At 36.9% G+C, this 21,252-nt stretch overlaps 1 protein-coding gene across 1 annotated transcript in view; it reads right to left on the bottom strand.

The window, feature by feature from the left end:
- DCTN2-p50 (dynactin subunit 2) overlaps nucleotides 1–21,252 on the bottom strand; it is a gene marked incomplete at its 3' end in the record, with an annotated part of 215,004 nt that overhangs the window by 102,792 nt on the left and 90,960 nt on the right. Inside the window, exon 2 of the mRNA XM_068368220.1 lies at nucleotides 184–295. Within this exon, the coding sequence (XP_068224321.1) occupies nucleotides 184–291 (108 nt within the window). The remainder of the gene's footprint in view (nucleotides 1–183; nucleotides 296–21,252) is intronic.

The following is a 21,252-nucleotide window of genomic DNA, read 5'->3' as shown; positions in this document are numbered from 1 at the left end:
TAAATACAGTATATTAACTATCTGTAACAAATTGTTACCCATTACACTCATTCAAAAGGTTAAACTGATTGATTGACTGACTTGAGGTTTTCTGGCATCCTGAAAGGTAACACTGACTGGAAAGGCTGAACTAAATATTAAAATATAAAATCAATCACTGAAAGCTTCAACTAATAAACATACCTTAACAGCATCGACTTCTTCCAATAGCTGTTGGACATCACATTTCAGCCGCTGATATTTCTGCATGATAGTTTCCTCTTCTCCTTCTCCTGCTAACTCCCACTCCATACGCCTGTTGAAAATATCAGTGGCATGAAAGGATTTGGCATCTACAATGTACTCACCATTAAAATTTGCTTATACCCATGCATATACAGTAAAATACGTTCCACGACCACCACTAGCAGAATTCCTTAAAAAAGGATGGCTACCTATTTAAATGGATAGGCACACACATTCAACCCCTCCCAAAACCCTCCACATTCTCTAACTGCATTGGGACAGTTATGGTTTCCAATTGTACCTCTCATGGTAATCCATCTCCCCAGGGTATGCCTACTCCATCTCCCCCCTGCCAGAAGGATGGGAAAAGACCCAAGTAGTTATACATCTGGAAATGCCACTCAGCGTGACCGGAGAGAAATAGATATACAGTGAACCCTCGCTACTTCGCGGTTTGACCATCGCGGATTCACCACTTCGCGGATTTTTTCCATAACCCATATATATACAGTAATATATATATATATATGTATGCATGTATTTATGTATTTATGTAGGTATGTATATGTGTATACATATAAATATATATATATACACACACACACACACACATATATATATATATATATATATATATATATATATATACATATATATATATATATATATATATATATATATATATATATCTAAAGTAGGAAGATGTGATGTAGTTCTAAGGGAAAAGTATGGGAAATATGTCTGGGTAATAAGCAAAGCTCTACCTCCAGTTTGTTTCTTCATTATGATCAGAGATAAATGTAAAGAAAACATTGGTCGCCATTTTTTATCGTGCTTTTTAGCGTGTTTAGGAAATGCATGATATAAAATCACCTTTAATATTTGTGCCTGTTTTAGTTTAGGGTACTGTAGTACATGCATTAAGTGTTCTGTACATTAAAGGGTAGTTTGTTAACAGAACTACGTACAAGGGAAGGTTTTAAAAGTCTGAATATACATGTTGAATAAATAGGTAAATATGGTGTCACTACTTCGCGGATTTTCACCTATCGCGGCCGCGACTGGAACCTATCTACCGCGATAAACGAGGGTTCACTGTACAGACACAGACAGTCCTTAAGGTACAAACATCCAGTTTGAGAACTTTCAGATTTACGAACGGAAATTACCGCAAGTAAAAGATATGCTCTAACTCCGTGGAGTTATAATTTTGAAATCAGTGCCTCTCCTAACTAGGTCCTGATGCAGCTAGTGCCATCCAGGGTGGGCAACACCAACCAGCTTTATTCCAAATCTATTGTGTTTGCTATTGTGATCGTCGAAGCTCTGTGTGTATCACCTTCGCAGCATTTTTGCCTTATCTCCTGAAACTAGGATAACATTAACTATGGCTGATGAGATTTCTAGTGGTAGTGCAATGAAGCAAAAGAATAATGGCAATAGTGCTAATAGCGTAAAAAATGGTAAGCAATTTCAATGGAAATAAGATTGATTGATTGATTGATTTAAAGTTTTCAGGCATTCTGACATCTAAAGTCATTGACGCCGATATCATTTATTTTATATAAAAATTAATAGAACATTCAATTAAAACCATAAAAGTTAAATGTCATTATAGAAGTTAAATAGTTTTCGGAAGACCTGCTTTTGAAATGAATCTAAAAATGTCGCTCGCATAGTAGGACACATCATGTCCAAGAATCTTGGCAAAGATTGATTGATTGAAAGTTTTCTGGCATCCTGACATCTAAGGTCATTGATGCCTATAGCATTTATTATGTATGAAAAAATAAAAGAGAATTCAATTAAAACCATAAAAGTCAAGATGTCATTATAATAGTTAAACAGTTTTCAGAAGACCTGCTTCTGAAATAAATATAAAAATTGCCGCTCGCATAGTAGGACACATCATGTCCTAGAATCTTGGCAAAGATGAACCCGCCATCCTCACCTCGGGCCTCAAACAGATATTAATTTCTCAAGTTATTATAATTAGAGGACTGGGTCAACAAATGCCCCACTGTTAAAGGTACTAAACAGTCCTCGCAATACAGTTGGTGTTGGCCATTCAGCAGAAACTCGTGTCAACTGTGTGTGTGACCAATACGGAGACGACAAAGTCTTTTCTCCCATTTTTGGGTTATCATGTTATATCTCCAAGGTGATATGACATTTGTTACTTCCCTCATTTTATTGCCATCTAGATTATCCCTGTGCTGTTGCCATTTATTACAAACCAATTTCTTGATGTAAGGTAGGAAATCATTACAGGGAATGGGATACCTCCTTGGTAGCAACTCGGATGCTGTCTTCTTCGCCAGTAAATCTGCCTTCCCATTCCCAGACACCTACATCTGCTGGAACCCAACAAAATCGAACTGTTATACCTCTCCGTCCAATAATAAAAAGCCATTCTAAAATCTTTAAGACTAGAGGGTTACTAGAATTAAAAACTTCTAAAGCTTGAAGAACACTCCCTGCATCACTAAAAATTGTAAAATTACCATCCTTTTCCAAAGCTATTTTCTCAATAGCGGTTAGTATGCCATATAGTTCGACAGTAAATATGGAAGCTGTTAGAGGAAGTGCACCTCTACAATTAAAATCACTACTATGTACTCCAAATCCAACGCCAGCATCACATTTGGGGCCATCAGTATATATGAAAGTCAATCCCCTATGTTCTGCAACATGTTCCATAAAAAGAGACCTGGATTCTAAGTCAGTCATATTCTTCTTAACACCAATAAAGTATTTACAAAAGGATACGTCAGGTAATTACCATGGAGGTGTTGATGATACTTTGAATGGGAGCACCTTAATTCTAATTATATCAAGACTGTTTAATAATTTTTTCACCCAAAACCCAAAAGGTTGAGGAGATTTTGGGTGCAACTCAAAGTATGTTGAGTGTCTTACAAGGCTTGCAGTCTGAAAGGCTAAATAATTAGGGAGTCTTTGCAATCTAAACCAATAACGAATAATGGAAGACATTCGGTAAAGGTCTAGAGGCAACTCTTCAGCATCAACAAGGAGACTTGGGATAGGCGAGGTTGTAAATACTCCTGTGGACAATCTAATACCACCATGATGTATTGAATCTAATATTTTTAACCGACTTGGGGTGACTGAAGAGTATATTTCACATCCATAACTAATTTTGAAAAAAATCAAGGCCTTGTATAATTTTAAAATAGTATTGATGTCTGGCCCCCCATGATATATGGGACAATACTTTTAAAAGATTTAGAGCCTCAAGACATTTGGCTTTTAAGTGAGAAACGCATGTTAGCCTACAATCAAATATCAAACCTAAAAATTTAGCTTCACTTACACATGGGATCCGTTGACCTTAAATGTATATATCCGGGTCTGGATGTACTCCCCGGATACGGCAGAAATGGACAATAGCAGTTTTACTTGTTGGGAACTTAAATCCATTCATATCTGCCCACTGGATAATTTTGTTGATTGAGTTTTATTTTTCTCTCAATCATTGCCATTCTAGCTCCAGCAAATGATATTGAGAGATCATCCACAAATAATGTTAAGAGAACATCCCGGGGAATAACTGAGGATATCCCATTAATTGCTAGTGCAAACAGGGTTACACTCAGTACACTACCCTAAGGAACTCCTCCTTCCTGGCATTTACTCTCTGATAGAGTTTTCCCCCCTCCCCCTCTCACTTGAAAAACTCCATGTGAAAGAAATGACTGAATAAATAGTGGTAGCTCTCCTCTTAGTCCAAAATCTTGAATTATTTTAGGTATACCATATCTCCAAGTGGTATCATATGTCTTTTCCAGGTAAAAAAAGACTGTCACATGGTGCTGTTTGGAAGCAAAGGCTTCACAAATAGAGGACTCAAGTCGTATCAACACATCAGTCATTGAGTGCATTTTGCTGAATCCACATTGAGTGGGTGATAAAATACCCTTCTTTTAAAGGTACCACATCAGTCTTACATTGACCATCTTCTCCATGATTTTACATAAACAAGATGTCAATGCAATTGGCCTATAATCTGCTGCGAAAAACTTGTCCTTACCAGGTTTTAAGAAGGCTAAAATAATGGCTAGTTCCCAAACACTTGGATATGATGATGCCATATTCTATTAATAATGCTTAAAATAAATAACTTTGTATTAAAAGGCACATGTTTAATCATTGCATATGGAATTCCTTCGACTCCAGGGGCTGTATCAGTATATGTACTGAGTGCAGGATCAAATTCTCTTTCAGTCAAAGGAAAATTGTATGACTCTTCCTTTCTTGTTGCAAAATTTAAAACTTTCTTTTCTTCAATGCTCCTATACTAATGACCAGGAGCTGCTTCACGCTTGCACGATACATTTTAAAAATGGTCAGCCAGGGCATTGCTAACTTCGGTTGCTCCAGTCATAAACTGATCATTAGAATTAGCAGAACTATCCCAAAAAATAAATAAACTAAAAACCCAAGATAATCGTAAACACAATCAGACCAAAATTGGGGAAAAAACTAAAAAAAGGAAGAAGCATCAAATTGGTGAAAAGACTTGGGACAGGGCACCAATACATGTTTGCTTTAAAGGATGAAAATGAAAATATTATCCACAATAGACAGTGATAAAAATTACAGAGGATTTCTATACAATGCAATACAATAGTGATATAAGAAACAACGTTACCAAAAGAAATAAAGAAACACCTGAGCTGGTACCAAAATGTACCAGTAGGAGAAGTAAAGAAAGCATCAAAAAGACATGATATGAGGTAAAGCAGCAGGAGAAGATGGACTAACAATAGATTTAGAAATAGATGGAGGAGATTTCATTATAGTAAAACTGACTGAACTCTACACCAAATGTTTGCAAGAAAGCTCTATACCTACAGCTTGGAAAAACTTTATACTAATTCACAAAAATGGAGACAAAAGACCTGAAAAATTACTGCCCAAAACGTTCACTCTCCGTAATATATAAAGCATTTACAAAGATCATACTAGGCTGAATAGAAAGACAGCTTGACATTAATTATCCAAGCGAGTAGGCAGGCTTTAGAAGTGGGTATTCAACAACTGACCATATCAAAGTAATTAACCAGCTAATGGAAAAATTAATATAGTATGACAACAACTATGTATGGCCTTTATTGACTATTAGAAAGCCTTGATTCTGTCAAAACAGCAGCAGTAATGAAAGCCCTTTAAAAACAAAGAATAGACAAATCTTGTTAGAATACTTGACGATATCTATACAGGAAGTACAGCAATCATACAACTACATAAAGATAGTGAGAAAATTCCAATTGAGAAAGGAGTTAGAGAGGAAGACCTCATTTCTTCTATATCATTCACAAAATATCTTGAAGTTTTTATGAGTTCAGATTTATTCAAGAGTTTAGATTGGGAAAATGTAGGAATTAATATTCATGGTTAATACCGTAACAACTCAAGATTTGCAGACGACATAGGTGTGTTTAGTGAATCAGGGGAGGAATTACAAAAGATAAGAGAAGAATTGAATAGAGAAAGCAGAAACATAAGACTGAAAATGAACATTTGTAAAGCTATAATGTTCAAGGAAAATGCTGACACAACAAATAATGAGTTATGGACAAGCCTGTGAAAATTGTTAATGAATATACGTACTTAGGACAGACAGTAAGTGTTTCCCTGGGACACGAGACCAAAGTCAAAAGGACAAGCATGGGAGGGAGAGCATTTGGTAAACAAAACAAGATTAAGAAAAGTAGAATGCTACTTCCTATAAAAAGAAAAGTATTTAATGAGATGGATAATGATGGGAATAACACTAAGAAACAAAAGAATAGCAATATGGATACACAAGCAAACTAAAAAAGAAGATATTTTGAAATCTAGTAAGAAAACAGGAATGGACACGTGCAGAATATATCAAGAGAATGACAGACAATAGTTGGACATTAAAAATAACAGAATGGGTCCCTAGAGATTGCAAAACAAGCAGAGGAAGGAATAGAAGACCATGGATCGTCGAACTGAGTAAGTTGATATGTATATGTATGTGTTTATATATAGATTGTATACATACATACACACACATATATATATATATATATATATATATATATATAAATATATATATATATATATATATATATATGTATATATATATACATATATAAAAGTTCCTCTTGTATATGTAAATTTGATTAAGCCTGTTCATAAGCATAGCAAGTGAGAAGTTCATGTTAGTGGAGTTCCATCCAATGAATTTCCAGTGTTAAGCATACTCCAAGGGATTGTGTTGTCACCTATGTTGTTTATCCTCCTCATGGATTTTGTAATGCATAAAACAGTTGGAGATGGTAAAAAAGGATTGGACTGGATTGGTAATAGGAAATTAGCAGACCTAGAGTATGCTGATGATGCTGTCCTTATTACAGCACACCATAGGATTTGCAATGCTTGCTTACCAGAATGCATAAAATATCGCACGAGGTTGGGCTCCAGATAAATAGAAGAAAGACTGAGATGATGAGAACGGAGCATGCAATGTAAGATAAATATCATTAGAAGGAGAAAGGATTAATGAGGTAGAATCATTTAAATAACTAGGAACTATCATCTCCAATAGAGGGTTTTTAGAATTAGTTAAGTGGAAGATTGAAAAAAAAAATCAGACAATGGCTAGGTAGAGTAAATTTGAAATCAAATCGGCTGAAATTACAGGTAAAAATCAGCCTAAGTATCAGTTTAGTGAGAGCGGTGTTACTATATAGACAAGAGTCGTGGTATAAAAATGAAACAATCTCCAATAGATTTAGTAGATTTGAGAACAAAGCCCTCCGAAGAATATTGGGAGGTAAAAGGGCAGGAAAAGATTAGAAATGAAACTACTAGAGATTACTTGAGTGCCATATATGAGATCATGATGAGGGGTAGATTTTTGGGCATGCTCTTCGCACTCCCTAAGAGAGATAAGTTCACCAAATGTTTAGCTGGGCTCCACAAGGCACTAGAAGAGTTATGGAGAAGTATTGACTTAGTAGCTCAAGATAGTGAAGACTGGTGAAACCTAACCAAGGCCCTTTGTGTCAATAGGCATATGATGATGATGATGATGATGATGATAAAGAAGAATACATATATATATATATATATATATATATATATATATATATATATATATATATATATATATATATATATACTGTATATATATATATATATATGATAAAATTTTTGCACATTTAAATGTGTTTTTCATATTTCAAATAAGCCATATATATTAATACACTGAAGTCTGGATTCCACCTGACCTGGGGCTCTGATCCCGAGGTCGTTAAGAGAATCCAGACTTTAATGTATTAATATATATGGCTTATTTGAAATATGAAAAACACGTTTAAAAGTGCAAAAATTTATCATTAATCGAATGCCAAGTCCCAAACCTACCAATTAGCTACGATGGTGAAGATGGGTTGATTTCAATTCTAAGTACAGAAAACCTGAATTTGACAGGTATATGTATAGACGAATTGTCATTGACTTTTATCTTTCTTCGTGGCTGAGTGGTATGGTCACTGGCATACAGGTATCCCGGACCAGGGTTCAAATCCCGGCCGGTCTGATACTATAGTCTTTGGGTGATTCCGCCTGGGGCTCTGATCCCGAGGTCGTTAAGAGAATCCAGACTTTAATGTATCAATATATATGGCTTATTTGAAATATGAAAAACAAGTTTAAATGTGCAAAAATTTATCATTAATCGAATGCCAAGTCCCAAACCTACCAATTAGCTACGATGGTGAAGATGGGTTGATTTCAATTCTAAGTACAGAAAACCTGAATTTGACAGGTATATGTATAAAAGAATTGTCATTGACTTTTATCTTTCTTCGTGGCTGAGTGGTATGGTCACTGGCATACGCATACAGGTATCTCGGACCAGGGTTCAAATCCCGGCCGGTCTGATACTATAGTCTTTGGGTGATTCCACCTAGGGCTCTGATCCCGAGGTCGTTAAGAGAATCCAGACTTTAATGTATTAATATATATGGCTTATTTGAAATATGAAAAACAAGTTTAAATGTGCAAAAATTTATCATTAATCGAATGCCAAGTCCCAAACCTACCAATTAGCTACGATGGTGAAGATGAGTTGATTTCAATTCTAAGTACAGAAAACCAGAATTTGACAGGTATATGTATAAAAGAATTGTCATTGACTTTTATCTTTCTTCGTGGCTGAGTGGTATGGTCACTGGCATACGCATACAGGTATCTCGGACCAGGGTTCAAATCCCGGCCGGTCTGATACTATAGTCTTTGGGTGATTCCACCTAGGGCTCTGATCCCGAGGTCGTTAAGAGAATCCAGACTTTAATGTATTAATATATATGGCTTATTTGATATATATATATATATATATATATATATATATATATATATATATATACACAGGATATGTTTATATGTATACAGTATATATATATATATATATATATATATATATATATATATACATATATTATATATATATATAGATATAAATATAAATATATACACTATATATGTGTATATATACATTATATATACACACACATACATACATATATATATTATACTGTGTATATATATTTTTATATATATATATATATATATATATATATATATATATATATATATATATATACACACACACATATATATATATATATATATATATATATATATATATATATATATATATATATATATATATATATATATATACTGTATATATATATATATACATATATATATACCCCAGATTTACAAGGGTTAGGGACCAGACCACATCCTGAATAGCTCAAATTTGCAAATATTTAAAAGGCCATTTAAAAATTCTTATAACTGTCTATTTTGATATATGAAACGTGTAATAACATCAAGAAATATCACCAGAAACAATGAAGATATTTTCCAGAAAATATATAAAAAATGTGGTTCATGCACACCAATTTATAAACTAAAATAACACAATACTTACAGTACAACATTGTACATATACATAATATACAGTAATGTACTTTATTGCAGTTACTCTCACTGTAGAGAACTAACTTCCCTGTTAAACAAAAATGAACCATTTTCTTTAATAGGCTCATATTTTTAACAGTTGCTAAATTATTGTACAATACAGTAAAGAAATAAAATAAATAACCTACCTGTTTTTTTTTTTTTTTTACAAATTTGCATTTTAAGCTATTTTATTGTAATACAAAGAAGATTCATTGACAATGCATCAATAAATAGCTTACTTGTTTCTTTTATACACTTGTATTTTTAAGCTATTTTATTTTAATACGAGCAAGATTCCTAGAGGTTAATATGACCATCTACATATACTTATATATTATGGGTGTAACTAATGCACATCGTACACACAAACAATATACTTTTGAGTGATGTGAAAGCAAAAAGAAGGCCTAAGCTAAATGCAGTGGTATTGATATTGATTGATTGATTTAAGGTTTTCTGGGATCCTGACGTGTAAGGTCATTGACGCCGATATCATTTATTTTATATAAAAAATAAAAGAATATTCAATTAAAACCATAAAAAATGAGTGTCATTATAGAATTTAAATAGTTTTCAGAAGACCTGCTTCTGAAATAAATCTAAAAATATCGCTCTCATAGTAGGACACATCATGTCCTAGAATCTTGGCAAGGATGAACCTGCCATCCTCACCTCACTCAAACAGATATCTATTTCTAAAATTATTAAAATTAGGGCATTCGGTCAACAAATGCCTCACTGTTGAAGGTACTAAACAGTTGTTGCAATACGGTTGGTGTTGGCCATTCAGCAGAAACTAGTGTGTCAACCAAGTGTGACCAATACGGAGACGACAAAGAGTCTTCTCCCATTTTCGGGTCATATCACCTCCAAGGTGATATGACATTTGTTACTTACCTCATTTTATTGCCATCTAGACTATCCCTGTGCTGTTGCCATTTATTAAAAACCAATTTCTTGATGTAAGGTAGGAAATCATTATAGGGAATGGGATACCTTCTTGGTAGCAACTCGGATGCCGCATTCTTCGCCGGTAAATCTGCCTTCTCATTCCCAGACACACCTACATGTGCTGGAACCCAACAAAATCGAACTGTTATACCTCTCCGTCCAATAATAAAAAGCCATTCTAAAATTTTTAAAACTAGAGGGTTACTAGAATTAAAAACTTCTAAAGCTTGAAGAACACTCGTTGCATCACTAAAAATTGTAAAATTACCCTCCTTTTCCAAAGCTATTTTCTCAATAGCAGTTGGTATGCCATACAGTTCAGCAGGAAATATGGAAGCCGTTAGAGGAAGTGCACCTCTACAATTAAAATCATTACTATGTACTCCAAATCCAACGCCAGCACCATATTTGGAGCCATCAGTATGTATAAAAGTCAATCCCCTGTGTTCTGCAACATGTTCCATAAAAAAAAGACCAGAATTCTAAGTCAGACATATTCTTCTTAACTCCGATAAAGCATTTACAAAAAGATATGTCAGGTAAATACCATGGAGGCATTGATGATACCTTGAATGGAAGCACCTAAATTCTAATTATATCAAGAATGTTTAATAATTGTTTCACATGACAGCCATAAGGTTGAGGAGATTTTAGGTGCCACTCAAAGTATGTTGAGTGCCTTAAAAGGCTTGCAGTCTGAAAGGATAAACCAATACCGAATAATAGAAGACATTCGGTAAACGTGTAGAGGCAACTCCCCAGCATTAACAAGGAGACTTGTGATAGGTGAAGTTCTAAACGCTCCTGTAGACAATCTAATACCAGTTAAGCGGCTTGGGGTGGGTGAGGAGTATATTTCACATCCATAACTAATTTTGGAAAAAATAAAGACCTTGAATAAATTTAAAATAGTATTGCAGTCTGGCCCCACTGATGTATGGGACAATACTTTTAAAAGATTCAGAGCCTCAACACATTTAGCTTTTAACACTTTAAATGAGAGACCATGTAAGCCTAAAATCAAATATCTACCCTAAAAATTTAGCTTCACTTGCACATGGGATCTGTTGACCTTTAATGCATATATCCGGGTCTGGATGTACTCCCCGGATACGACAGAAATGGACAATTGTAGTTTTACTAGTCGAGAACTTAACCCTGGATAGATATGATGGGTCGAGAACGACCCCTACAGCATGTTCAAAACCTGTTTATTCCCCATAAATCATCAGCTGTCTCGAATATGGAAGTGATCGACCTGCAAGGGGTGACTAGTCTACATGCCATTGTCTGCTTTAGGACTGATTTTCGTCTAACTTCCCTCCTTCCCCGTTTTTTTACCCCCCCCCAGGGGTCGACCTCGACCCTAAAATACCCAAGTAGGGGTAAGTGATCAAACAGCAAAGTTATTACATAATTATAAATTGTCGAAGTGTTGATACTTGTTTGGTTCTTTATAGTTGGAAAGCGTGGGTGGATGGTGCGTCTACCACTTGCATGACATTGGTTTTGGCTTAGATGCCATATATTGCCATGAGGTCCATTTTCCCCCAAAAGCTAATTTCTGAATTTTTTTTATTTTTTGCAAATTTCTGATTTTTTTCTATTTATTTTGAATTTATCTTCAATAATGGCCAGCAGGCAGTATTCCCTCGGCATGGATGTCATCAACACACTTCTAATGGAGTTAAAAAGTGATGTTGATGATAATATGGAGCTTGCCAACCTCATATGTTTGATATTTATTTCTCTAATAATTTCTCCTTCGTATTTGTAAATATTTTTCTTATGTGTATTAGGTACTTGAAATTGATTTATATAGTGTTTTATTATTATTATTCTTAATATTATTATTATCATCATCATCATTATTATTATAGATCATAGTTTACGTATATATAATAATTTTATATTATTTTACTTTTTATTGGTCAGCAGTTTCTTATTTTGATTTCATTTTACTTTGATTGGCTACCGATTTGCTATTTGATATCCTTTTATTTTTATTAGTTACTAATTCTATTTTCTCTTGCTGTAAGTATGGTATCAATTTTGTGTTGGTCACATCAAGCTTCCTGAAAGGACTCACTGTCATAGCTGCCCACCTAAGACTGACCACATGACAAACACCACTTGTTTGAGGAGCAGGAAGCCTGTTTGTCTATAGCTTCAAACTATCTTGTATCTGAACTGTACCTGATAGTTATAGCTAGGTTAAATCATGAAACTTTCTTTTTTTACTACTAGTTTGTATAAATACTGAAATTTTAATCTTTACAAAATAGATATCACCCATTTCTTATCTAAAATTTATTTCAAAGAATTTAAATTTTCTATAATAAAAATAATTGTCAAACATCCAGAAAGCCATCATATCAGTTTTATTCCAATCCACTAATAATTAGATAAATAAATAACACCTTGAAATTTACATACCCATTCTCCATTTCAAGTGGTAGATTGGGCTGTAAGAGTTGTTGCGGTCTGCGGCCATTTTGTTGACATACCCGAAAGATAAGTTGGCATATCTCTATATATTCTTGTTCTGTATAGAATTTATGATATTTTGGTATATTTTAAAGCAAAAATATCATATTTTATAGGAGATACAATGATTTTCATAAGAAATTTACATTGTGAAACTAGGCAGTCAAAAAATGACCTTTAGATTTTGCCCCTGATATAACAGTAAATTACATCTTAGTGCACATTTTATGATGTATTTCTGTTCTAGGATAATATGAGTTTATTCTATAAAAAAAATTAACCTCTTCCTATTTCATTTAGGTACCAGAAAAAATTAGTGAAACTTGGACTAGTTTTTTGGCCAAATAAAATTACCTTTTTTTCTCATTTCAGATCTTGACTTCTATGGGTCCAACTCCTTTCCAGCAATTACACGCTGTTGCTTTGCCATCTAAGAAGGTGTCCCTAAAGGGATTTATGTATATATGTATATTTCTATTTTTTGTGAATATTTATGTCGTCTTTTTTTTTGTATACTTAAATTTTTAATATACAGGTATTTCCAATAAATAGTTATTTTGTAGATGGGTATCATTTATATTTTCAGTAGTTTTTAGCATTCTTTGAAGTATTTTTAGCAAGTCAAACAACACAGATTGATGCATAACTAAATTTTTCCTGAATTTTTTTTTAGAGTCGGGGTCGAGCTCGACCCCTAAATACCTAAAGAACGATACCTGTCCAGGGTTAAATCCATTCATATCGGCCCAGTGGATAATTGTGTCAAAATAGAGTTGTATTTTTCTCTCAATCATTGCCATTCTAGCTCCAGCAAATGAAATGGAGAGATCATCCACAAATAATGTTGAGAGAACATCCCGGAGAATGACTGAGGAGATCCTATTAATTGCTAGTGCAAAAAGGGTTACACTACCCTGAGAAACTCCTCCTTCCTCACATTTACTCTCTGATAGAGTTTCCCCAACTCTCACTTAAAAAATTCTATGTGAAAGAAATGACTGAATAAATAGTGGTAGCTCTCCTCTTAATTCCAAACTCGTGGATTCTTTCAAGTATACCATATCTCCATGTGGTATCATATGCCTTTTCAAGATAAAAAAAAAAGACTCGCATGGTGCTGTTTGGAAGCAAAGGCTTCACAAACAGAGGATTCAAGTCGTATCAGCACTTCAGTCGTCGAGTGCATTTTGCTGAATCCACATTGAATGGGTGATAAAATACCCTTCTTTTCAAGGTACCACATCAGTCTTACATTGACCATCTTCTCTATGATTTTGCATAAACAAGATGTCAATGCAATTGACCTATAATTTGCTGCTAAAAACTTGTCCTTACGGGGTTTTAAAAAGGCTAAAATAATGGCTAGTTCACAAACACTTGGATAACTATGATCATGCCATATTGTATCAAAAATACTTAAAATAAATAATTTTGTATTAAAACGTACATGTTTAATCATTGCATATGGAATTCCATCGGGTCTAGGGGCTGTATCGTTACACGTAGCAAGTGCAGAATAAAATTCTCTTTCAGTAAAAGGAGAATAGTATGACTCTTGCTTTCTTGTTGTGAATTTTAAAACTATTTTCTTCAATGCTCCTATACTGGTGACCAGGAGCTGCTTCACACTTGCACAATACATTTGAAAAATGGTCAGCCAGGGCATTGCTAACTTCAGTTGCTCCAGTCATATACTGGCCATTTACCTTTAACACTGGTGGTGGGTTTGGGGTGAATTTTCCTGCTATCTTTTTTACTTTCTCCCACACAGATGATGTTGGTGTTTACTGTTAATGGAGGAAACAAACGACATCTGGGATTGGCGCCTAGCTTCTTTCATGGCACGACGGAATTGTGCTCTACATTTCTTGTATATGACTAAATTCTCCAGAGTACAGCGCATGCGCAATCGAGTTAAAGACTTTTTTGTGGCTCTGTGCAGGGCAGATAGTGGTGATCACCAGGGAATTTTAAAACTATTTTCTTCAATGCTCCTATACTGGTGACCAGGAGCTGCTTCACACTTGCACAATACATTTGAAAAATGGTCAGCCAGGGCATTGCTAACTTCAGTTGCTCCAGTCATATACTGGCCATTTACCTTTAACACTGGTGGTGGGTTTGGGGTGAATTTTCCTGCTATCTTTTTGACTTTCTCCCACACAGATGATGTTGGTGTTTACTGTTAATGGAGGAAACAAACGACATCTAGGATTGGCGCCTAGCTTCTTTCATGGCACGACGGAATTGTGCTCTACATTTCTTGTATATGACTAAATTCTCCAGAGTACAGCGCATGCGCAATCGAGTTAAAGACTTTTTTGTGGCTCTGTGCAGGGCAGATAGTGGTGATCACCAGGGGACTGGTCGTCGACTGAATATCCCTGTTGTTTTGGGAATGGAATACTCCTGCTGTGTGAAGAGTTCCATTAAGTAAGTATATGGCATCAACAACACTTTCAAACTGTTCTGCATTTCCTTCAATTTAACTTAGCTCCCAAAATCTATCCTAGTCCGCCTTATTAAGATTCCATCGAGGCGATCTCTAAAGGTGGACAATTGTTGGTGTTTATAATGATTGGTGCATGATCACATACGCCAATCATCTAATGTTCTCCAATTAAAATCGACAAGACAGTTAGAGCACGCAACTGATAGTTCAATGCAGGACAAGGTACCTGTCTGAACATGAAAGTGTGTAGGCTCTCCTGTATCAAGGAGTCCTACATCTTCATTCTTCAAAATTGGTGATATAACATTACCCCTTGCGTTCACCAAAACATCACCCCATAAAGGATGTCTACTATTAAGATATAGTAAGAGAAAAGGTTGTGGGAGTTGTTTAATCACCTCTACTATATCATATGAGATGTTATCATTTGGAGGCAAGTAAAGAAAACAGATTGTGTACTTTCTCCCTAATCAATCTGTACAACCACTGCCTGCTCATTGATCATATGGCTTCCTATAGCTAACATACTCTCGAGGACAAGGAGTATTAGCATCGAGCTTTCTCTCCTGTAGACATACAGCTATAGGGGAGTGCTCATGTATGAGGAGCCTTAAGTTCTTCATATTTCACCCTTAAACCCTGGGAATTCCAGTGCGGAATAGAGGAAAAAAATATGGTTTATTTTTTGGAATACACCTTAGATGAAGTCTTCCCATTGGCAATATTTGATCTAACAATATTTCCCGGTGGTATCTCTAGAGAGGATCTTGATATATTGGGTTTTGTGTTCGTCTTTTTCTTTGTGTCCCTTTTGATATAATTGTTGAGGAAGATGGTGGACCTCAACTTGAATTTCTGATTTGTTCAATTCACCTTCCAGTTGATAAGAAACATCAGCAGACAAGATATATTCATTTGAAGTCGTAACTTTGTTTCTCATGGTAGGAGGCAAGAGAGATGGAGGTCTCTTTCTTTTTCGATTAAAAGATTGTGATCTGTCAGGTTTTTGCACCTTCCCCACTACAGGTTCACCAGGTAAATTGGTTTCAATTGGAACCTACATCATATCAGGCAAGGAAATGGCCTGAGAGAGATTTTTATTATTGTTAAGAGTGGGAGTAGATGGTTTTTGAATACCTTTCAGATCTTTAAGGGTCTGTTTTGATTTTTCTACAATTTCTGGATATAGATTTTCAATGGGACTTTCAACATCTTTAACTACTTTCATATGTTTCTCTATAATAGAAGTGGGAATATAATTTTAGTCTGTGTGCTTTGGGAAGTCTTTCTTCAGAACCATTGAAAAAGGGTGCCATGGTCTTATCTGCTTTTCAAAAGCTCTTTTATGAGCCTCTCTAAAAGTAACCCTTTCCATGGTCCTAATGGCCAGAATTTCTCTTTCAAAAATAAACTTAACACAGCTTTTAGATGCAGCTGGGTGTGCTTCCCCACAATGTATGCAATTTGGATTTTCTATACATACTGTATGACTATTTTTTCCACAGTTGGCACAAACAGCTGGATTCTTATTAGTTTTTCCTTACATTTCGGGCTTAAATGGCCATACATTTGGCAATAATAACATCGCAATGGTGAAGGGATATAAGGTTTCACCTTCAAAGATAGCCAACCAGCTTTAATAACATTTGGTAATCTGCATTGATCAAATGTTATAATCAAAGTAGCAGGAGGAATAAATTGTTCTCCAACTCTCTTTCTCATTCTGACTACTTTTACTACTCCTTTACTCCTCAGTTCATCCTCAATTTCTTTTTCCTCTATGTCCAGCAATCCTGGAGCATATATCAGACCTCTACTCTGATTGAAAGTGGGGTGCGTAACGTATTTGACACTATGACCATCCAATGTTGCGAGTGTTTTCAATCTTTCGCCTTGTATTGGGGATAGAGTCTCTATCAAGAGATTTCCATTACCCAGGGGAAAAATTATTGGCTGCCCTCCACATATAGCAACTATTTCCCTGTAAGCTTTAAAAACATTTACATGTTAATGTCTTCCATTTTCAAATTCTGAAATAAAAAATTTCACAATTCACTACTTAATAGTGACCTGGTAATATATATTTCTACTTTTCTATATCTTTCTCCACCGTCATCATTTCTCTCTCTCTCTCTCTCTCCTTCTCTAGTGTTTTCTTATCATTATTCACATGACGTGAATAAGGTCCTAATGTAATAATATTAGAACCAGAGTTGGAGCTGTCTGTACTGTGGTGCATGTTTGTATTTTCCAGGTCGTCAACAGAGGGGTTGAGTTTTTTGGAAAGAGCAAGCCGGGGTATCCACCTCTTGTTGGAGGATATCAGTCCTCCTATCCCATGTGGCCCAACACGAGAAGAGGCTTCAGCGGGGACCAGTCCTCTATTAGAAAGGGGCTGCATCTCTTTAGGTGGGCGTAGACTGGTCAGTGGGGGTAGTTAGCCCCTCCCACCGGCGACTCTAATGCCTGGCGTCACCCATTACCCGCAAATATGGGTGACTTACTACCGGATCACTGGAGCCCGACTCTTAACAGACTTGGTCTGTACCCAATGGGGTCTGCCAGAGGGTGATGGCATCTAAATTGGTACAGATTGAGATGGAATGCCGTCCATCCCACAATGTGCCAAATCCAAGGAAGCAGCCAAAGCATAATCAAACAAGCCAAAGTCGTCAACAAGTTCAAGCCCAAAAGGAAGAGATGGGAGAATAAAAGAAATAACCAAAAGGAAAAGGGAAAGTGCTGACTGATTTAATTGGATCAACAGTTGGGCACTGAGGTCCAGTGGGATAGTTCCCACAGTTCATTAGAGCTCAGCTCCTAATCCCTAAGCCCCATTCTCAACAAGGCTTCAGCATCTGGGGGATGGTATTGAGAGAGAGAGAGAGAGAGAGAGAGAGAGAGAGAGAGAGAGAGAGAGAGAGAGAGAGAGAGAGAGAGAGAGAGAGAGAGAATAATTTACTAAACAATTCAGTACTGTTCATTGTGTTTTATAACATAAAAATGTATATTTTGATATAAAATTAAATGCAAATAAATAAGCATGACATTAAAAGGAAAAAATACATTATGATCTGTTATCTCTACCGAAATGGAAGAAAATAAATTTCTAATGCGTTTGATATGCGTAGTAGCACTGTGCGTTCGTACATACCATAAAGTACTATTCATTGTGTTTTTAACTTAAATATGTATTTCTTGCTATAAAAGTAATTGTACATAAATAATTATTAGAGTAAATGGAAAAATATGTTACGATCTTTTATTTATTTACCAAAATGGAAGAAAAATATATTGCTGATGTGTTCGATATGCATAGTAGCATTGTGCGTTCGTCGATACAATGCAGTACAGTTCATTGTGATTGTTAACTTAGAAATGTACTTATTGATATAAAACTAATTGTAAATAAATAATCATGAGATTAAAAGGAAAAATGTTACAATCTGTTGTTTATTTACCAAAATGAAATAAAAATATTTTGCAAATATATAAATTTTCTCGAATATTTAGTAGATATCCTGTACAAAAAATACCGCGAATCTGTGATTTTGTATATATTGATTCGTGTGTGTGTGTGTTTTACTTTAAACAAAATGTCTTTAATAATGCTCTATACCAACAGTTTGGAAAAGTTTATTATTTTACTAATTCACAAAAAGGAAGACACAAAACACCTGAAAACCTACCGACTAGTTAGTTTAATTTTCAGTAATATTTAAAATATTTATATGATCTTACATAGATCATATAAGGCCGAATAGAAAAATGAAAAATTTTAAGTAATTTTTATTTTTCCTAACATACTTACCGAGAATTACCTCTTCGGAGGGTCCTTGATCCTCTCTCAAACTCGACCAAGATTTCCCGCGCTACCCCCCCTATCTCGCTCCCGATAGTTTCTACCCCCGCCGCCAGGATAATTCCTTCGGCCCGGATTAGGGCAGGTCACTGCTTTTCCCGGGTCAGGACATCATTAAGTCCTCCGTTAAGCCCGACTCGGCAATGGAAGAATGGCACTCGGGGACGGAAGGGAGGGCCATTACTCAGAGGTAATTCTCGGTAAGTATGTTAGGAAAAATAAAAATTACTTAAAATTTTTCATTTGTTCCGACACGAATACTTTACCTCGAATTACCTCTTCGGAGACTTACACTTTAGGAGGCGGGAGAGCCATTCTGCCACTTGGTTAGGCACATGGTGCCTAGAGGGCTACGTAATGCGGGGGTACAGAGAGCGGATAGGGGGTAGCAGTGGAAAACTTACGCTTATAATTTAAGGCTTACCTCTTGACATGTTCTCTACTGAATCTTCTCCTGAAGAAGTAGGGATGAGTCTATTCACTTGTTGGGGACGTCTTCCAGCCTGCCACTACACAGCTTGGAGGGCGGCAATGACTGTCCCAATGGAGAATCCATCCAAAGACTTTCTTGAGTAGTCTTTGAGGTAGTGGGCCGTGAAGGTCGACTGGTGTGACCAAGTGCCGGCCTGCAGGATCTGGCCCACTGCCATATTTCTCTCAAAGGCCAAGGACGTGCTCAGGCCTCTGATGTCATGGGGACGGGGAGTGCCTGGTACCGCCACCTTGTCTTCTTCATAAGCCCTAGTGATGACTTGTCTCAGCCAGAAGGAAATAGTGTTCTTGGACACTTGCTTCTTATTAACGCCTGAAGAGACGAAGAGGTTCTTGGCACCTGGACGGAGATGGGCCGTCCTTTCCAGGTACTTCCTGATCGTCCTGACCGGGCATAACTTCAGGTCGTCCGTATTACCTGTCTTGGGAATGGCCGGAACAGAGAAACCTTCGAACCTCGGGTCCCAGACTGCTGGGTTCTGAGTTTTAGCTACAAAGGAGGGTACGAACTTGAAAGATACCTCCTTCCACCCTTTGGAGTGTGCCACGTCGTAGGAGAGACCGTGGATCTCACCTACCCTCTTAGCCGAAGCTAAGGCTAGCAAGAAGACTGTCTTGAGGGTGAGATCTTTGTCCCCGATATCTCTGAGCGGTTCAAAGGGAGGAAGACACAACATTTTCAGGACCTTGGCCAGGTCCCATCTAGGCACTCTCCTGGCTTGGGGAGGGCAGGATTGTTCGAAACTTCTAATCAGCATCCCTATGTGTCTTGAGGTCCCTAGGTCGATGCCTTTCAGGAGAAAGACTTGGCCTAAGGCTGCTCGCACTCCTTTAATAGCTGGGATTGACATTCCTATTTTATCCCTAAGATACACTAGAAAATCAGCTATGTCAGGGACCGAGGCTTCGAGAGGTCTTATTTGTTTTGTCGCGCACCATTTCGTAAAGGCGGCCCACTTCGCCTGGTAGACTACGGTAGAGGATTTTCTTAGATATAGGGACATCCTCTTAGCTGTGGAGGAGGAGAACCCCTCCTTCCTCAGGAGTCGCTCGATAGTCTCCAGGCGTGAAGGCGAAGAGAGAGAGGGTTGTCGTGGAACCTGAGGAAGTGCGGTTGACTCAGTAGATCTGACCTGGGGGGCAGAGGCCATGGCGGATGGCTTGCCAGGTCTTTCAGATCCGCGAACCACTCTCTCTCCGGCCACCAGGGCGCTACCAAAGTCATCTTTAGGTTTTGGGCGGTTCTTACTCTGTTGAGCACTTGTCTTAGCAGCGTGAAGGGGGGAAAGGCATAAACGTCCAGGTTGTCCCACCTGTGCTGGAAGGCGTCTTCTAGGGCTGCTCCTTCGTCTGGTACCGGGGAGCAATAAACCGGTAACTTGGCGTTGAGCTTTGTTGCGAATAGGTCTATCACCGGGGAGCCCCAGCGTTGAAGGATGAGTCTGGCTACCGCTGGTTGTAGGGACCATTCCGTCCCTACTATCTGACCTACCCTGCTGAGGCCGTCGGCTAGCACGTTCTTTTTCCCGGGGATGAACCTTGCTAGCAGTGTTACCTGGTGTTCGTCCGCCCAGTGCAAGATGTCTACAGTGAGGTCGCACAGTTCCTTCGACTTCATGCCCCCTTGTTTCTTGATGTAGGCTACCACCGTGGCGTTGTCGCACATTAGGGCCACGGTGTTTCCCTTCAACCGACTTGCAAAGCGCAGACATGCCTTTTGTACTGCTTTTAGCTCTAGGACGTTGATGTGGTG

This window comes from Palaemon carinicauda, unplaced genomic scaffold (assembly GCF_036898095.1).
Source record: "Palaemon carinicauda isolate YSFRI2023 unplaced genomic scaffold, ASM3689809v2 scaffold170, whole genome shotgun sequence".
NCBI classification, from domain to species: Eukaryota; Metazoa; Arthropoda; class Malacostraca; order Decapoda; family Palaemonidae; genus Palaemon; species Palaemon carinicauda.
Note: the sequence above shows the minus strand (reverse complement) of the source record. Positions and strands in the feature narration are given on the sequence as shown.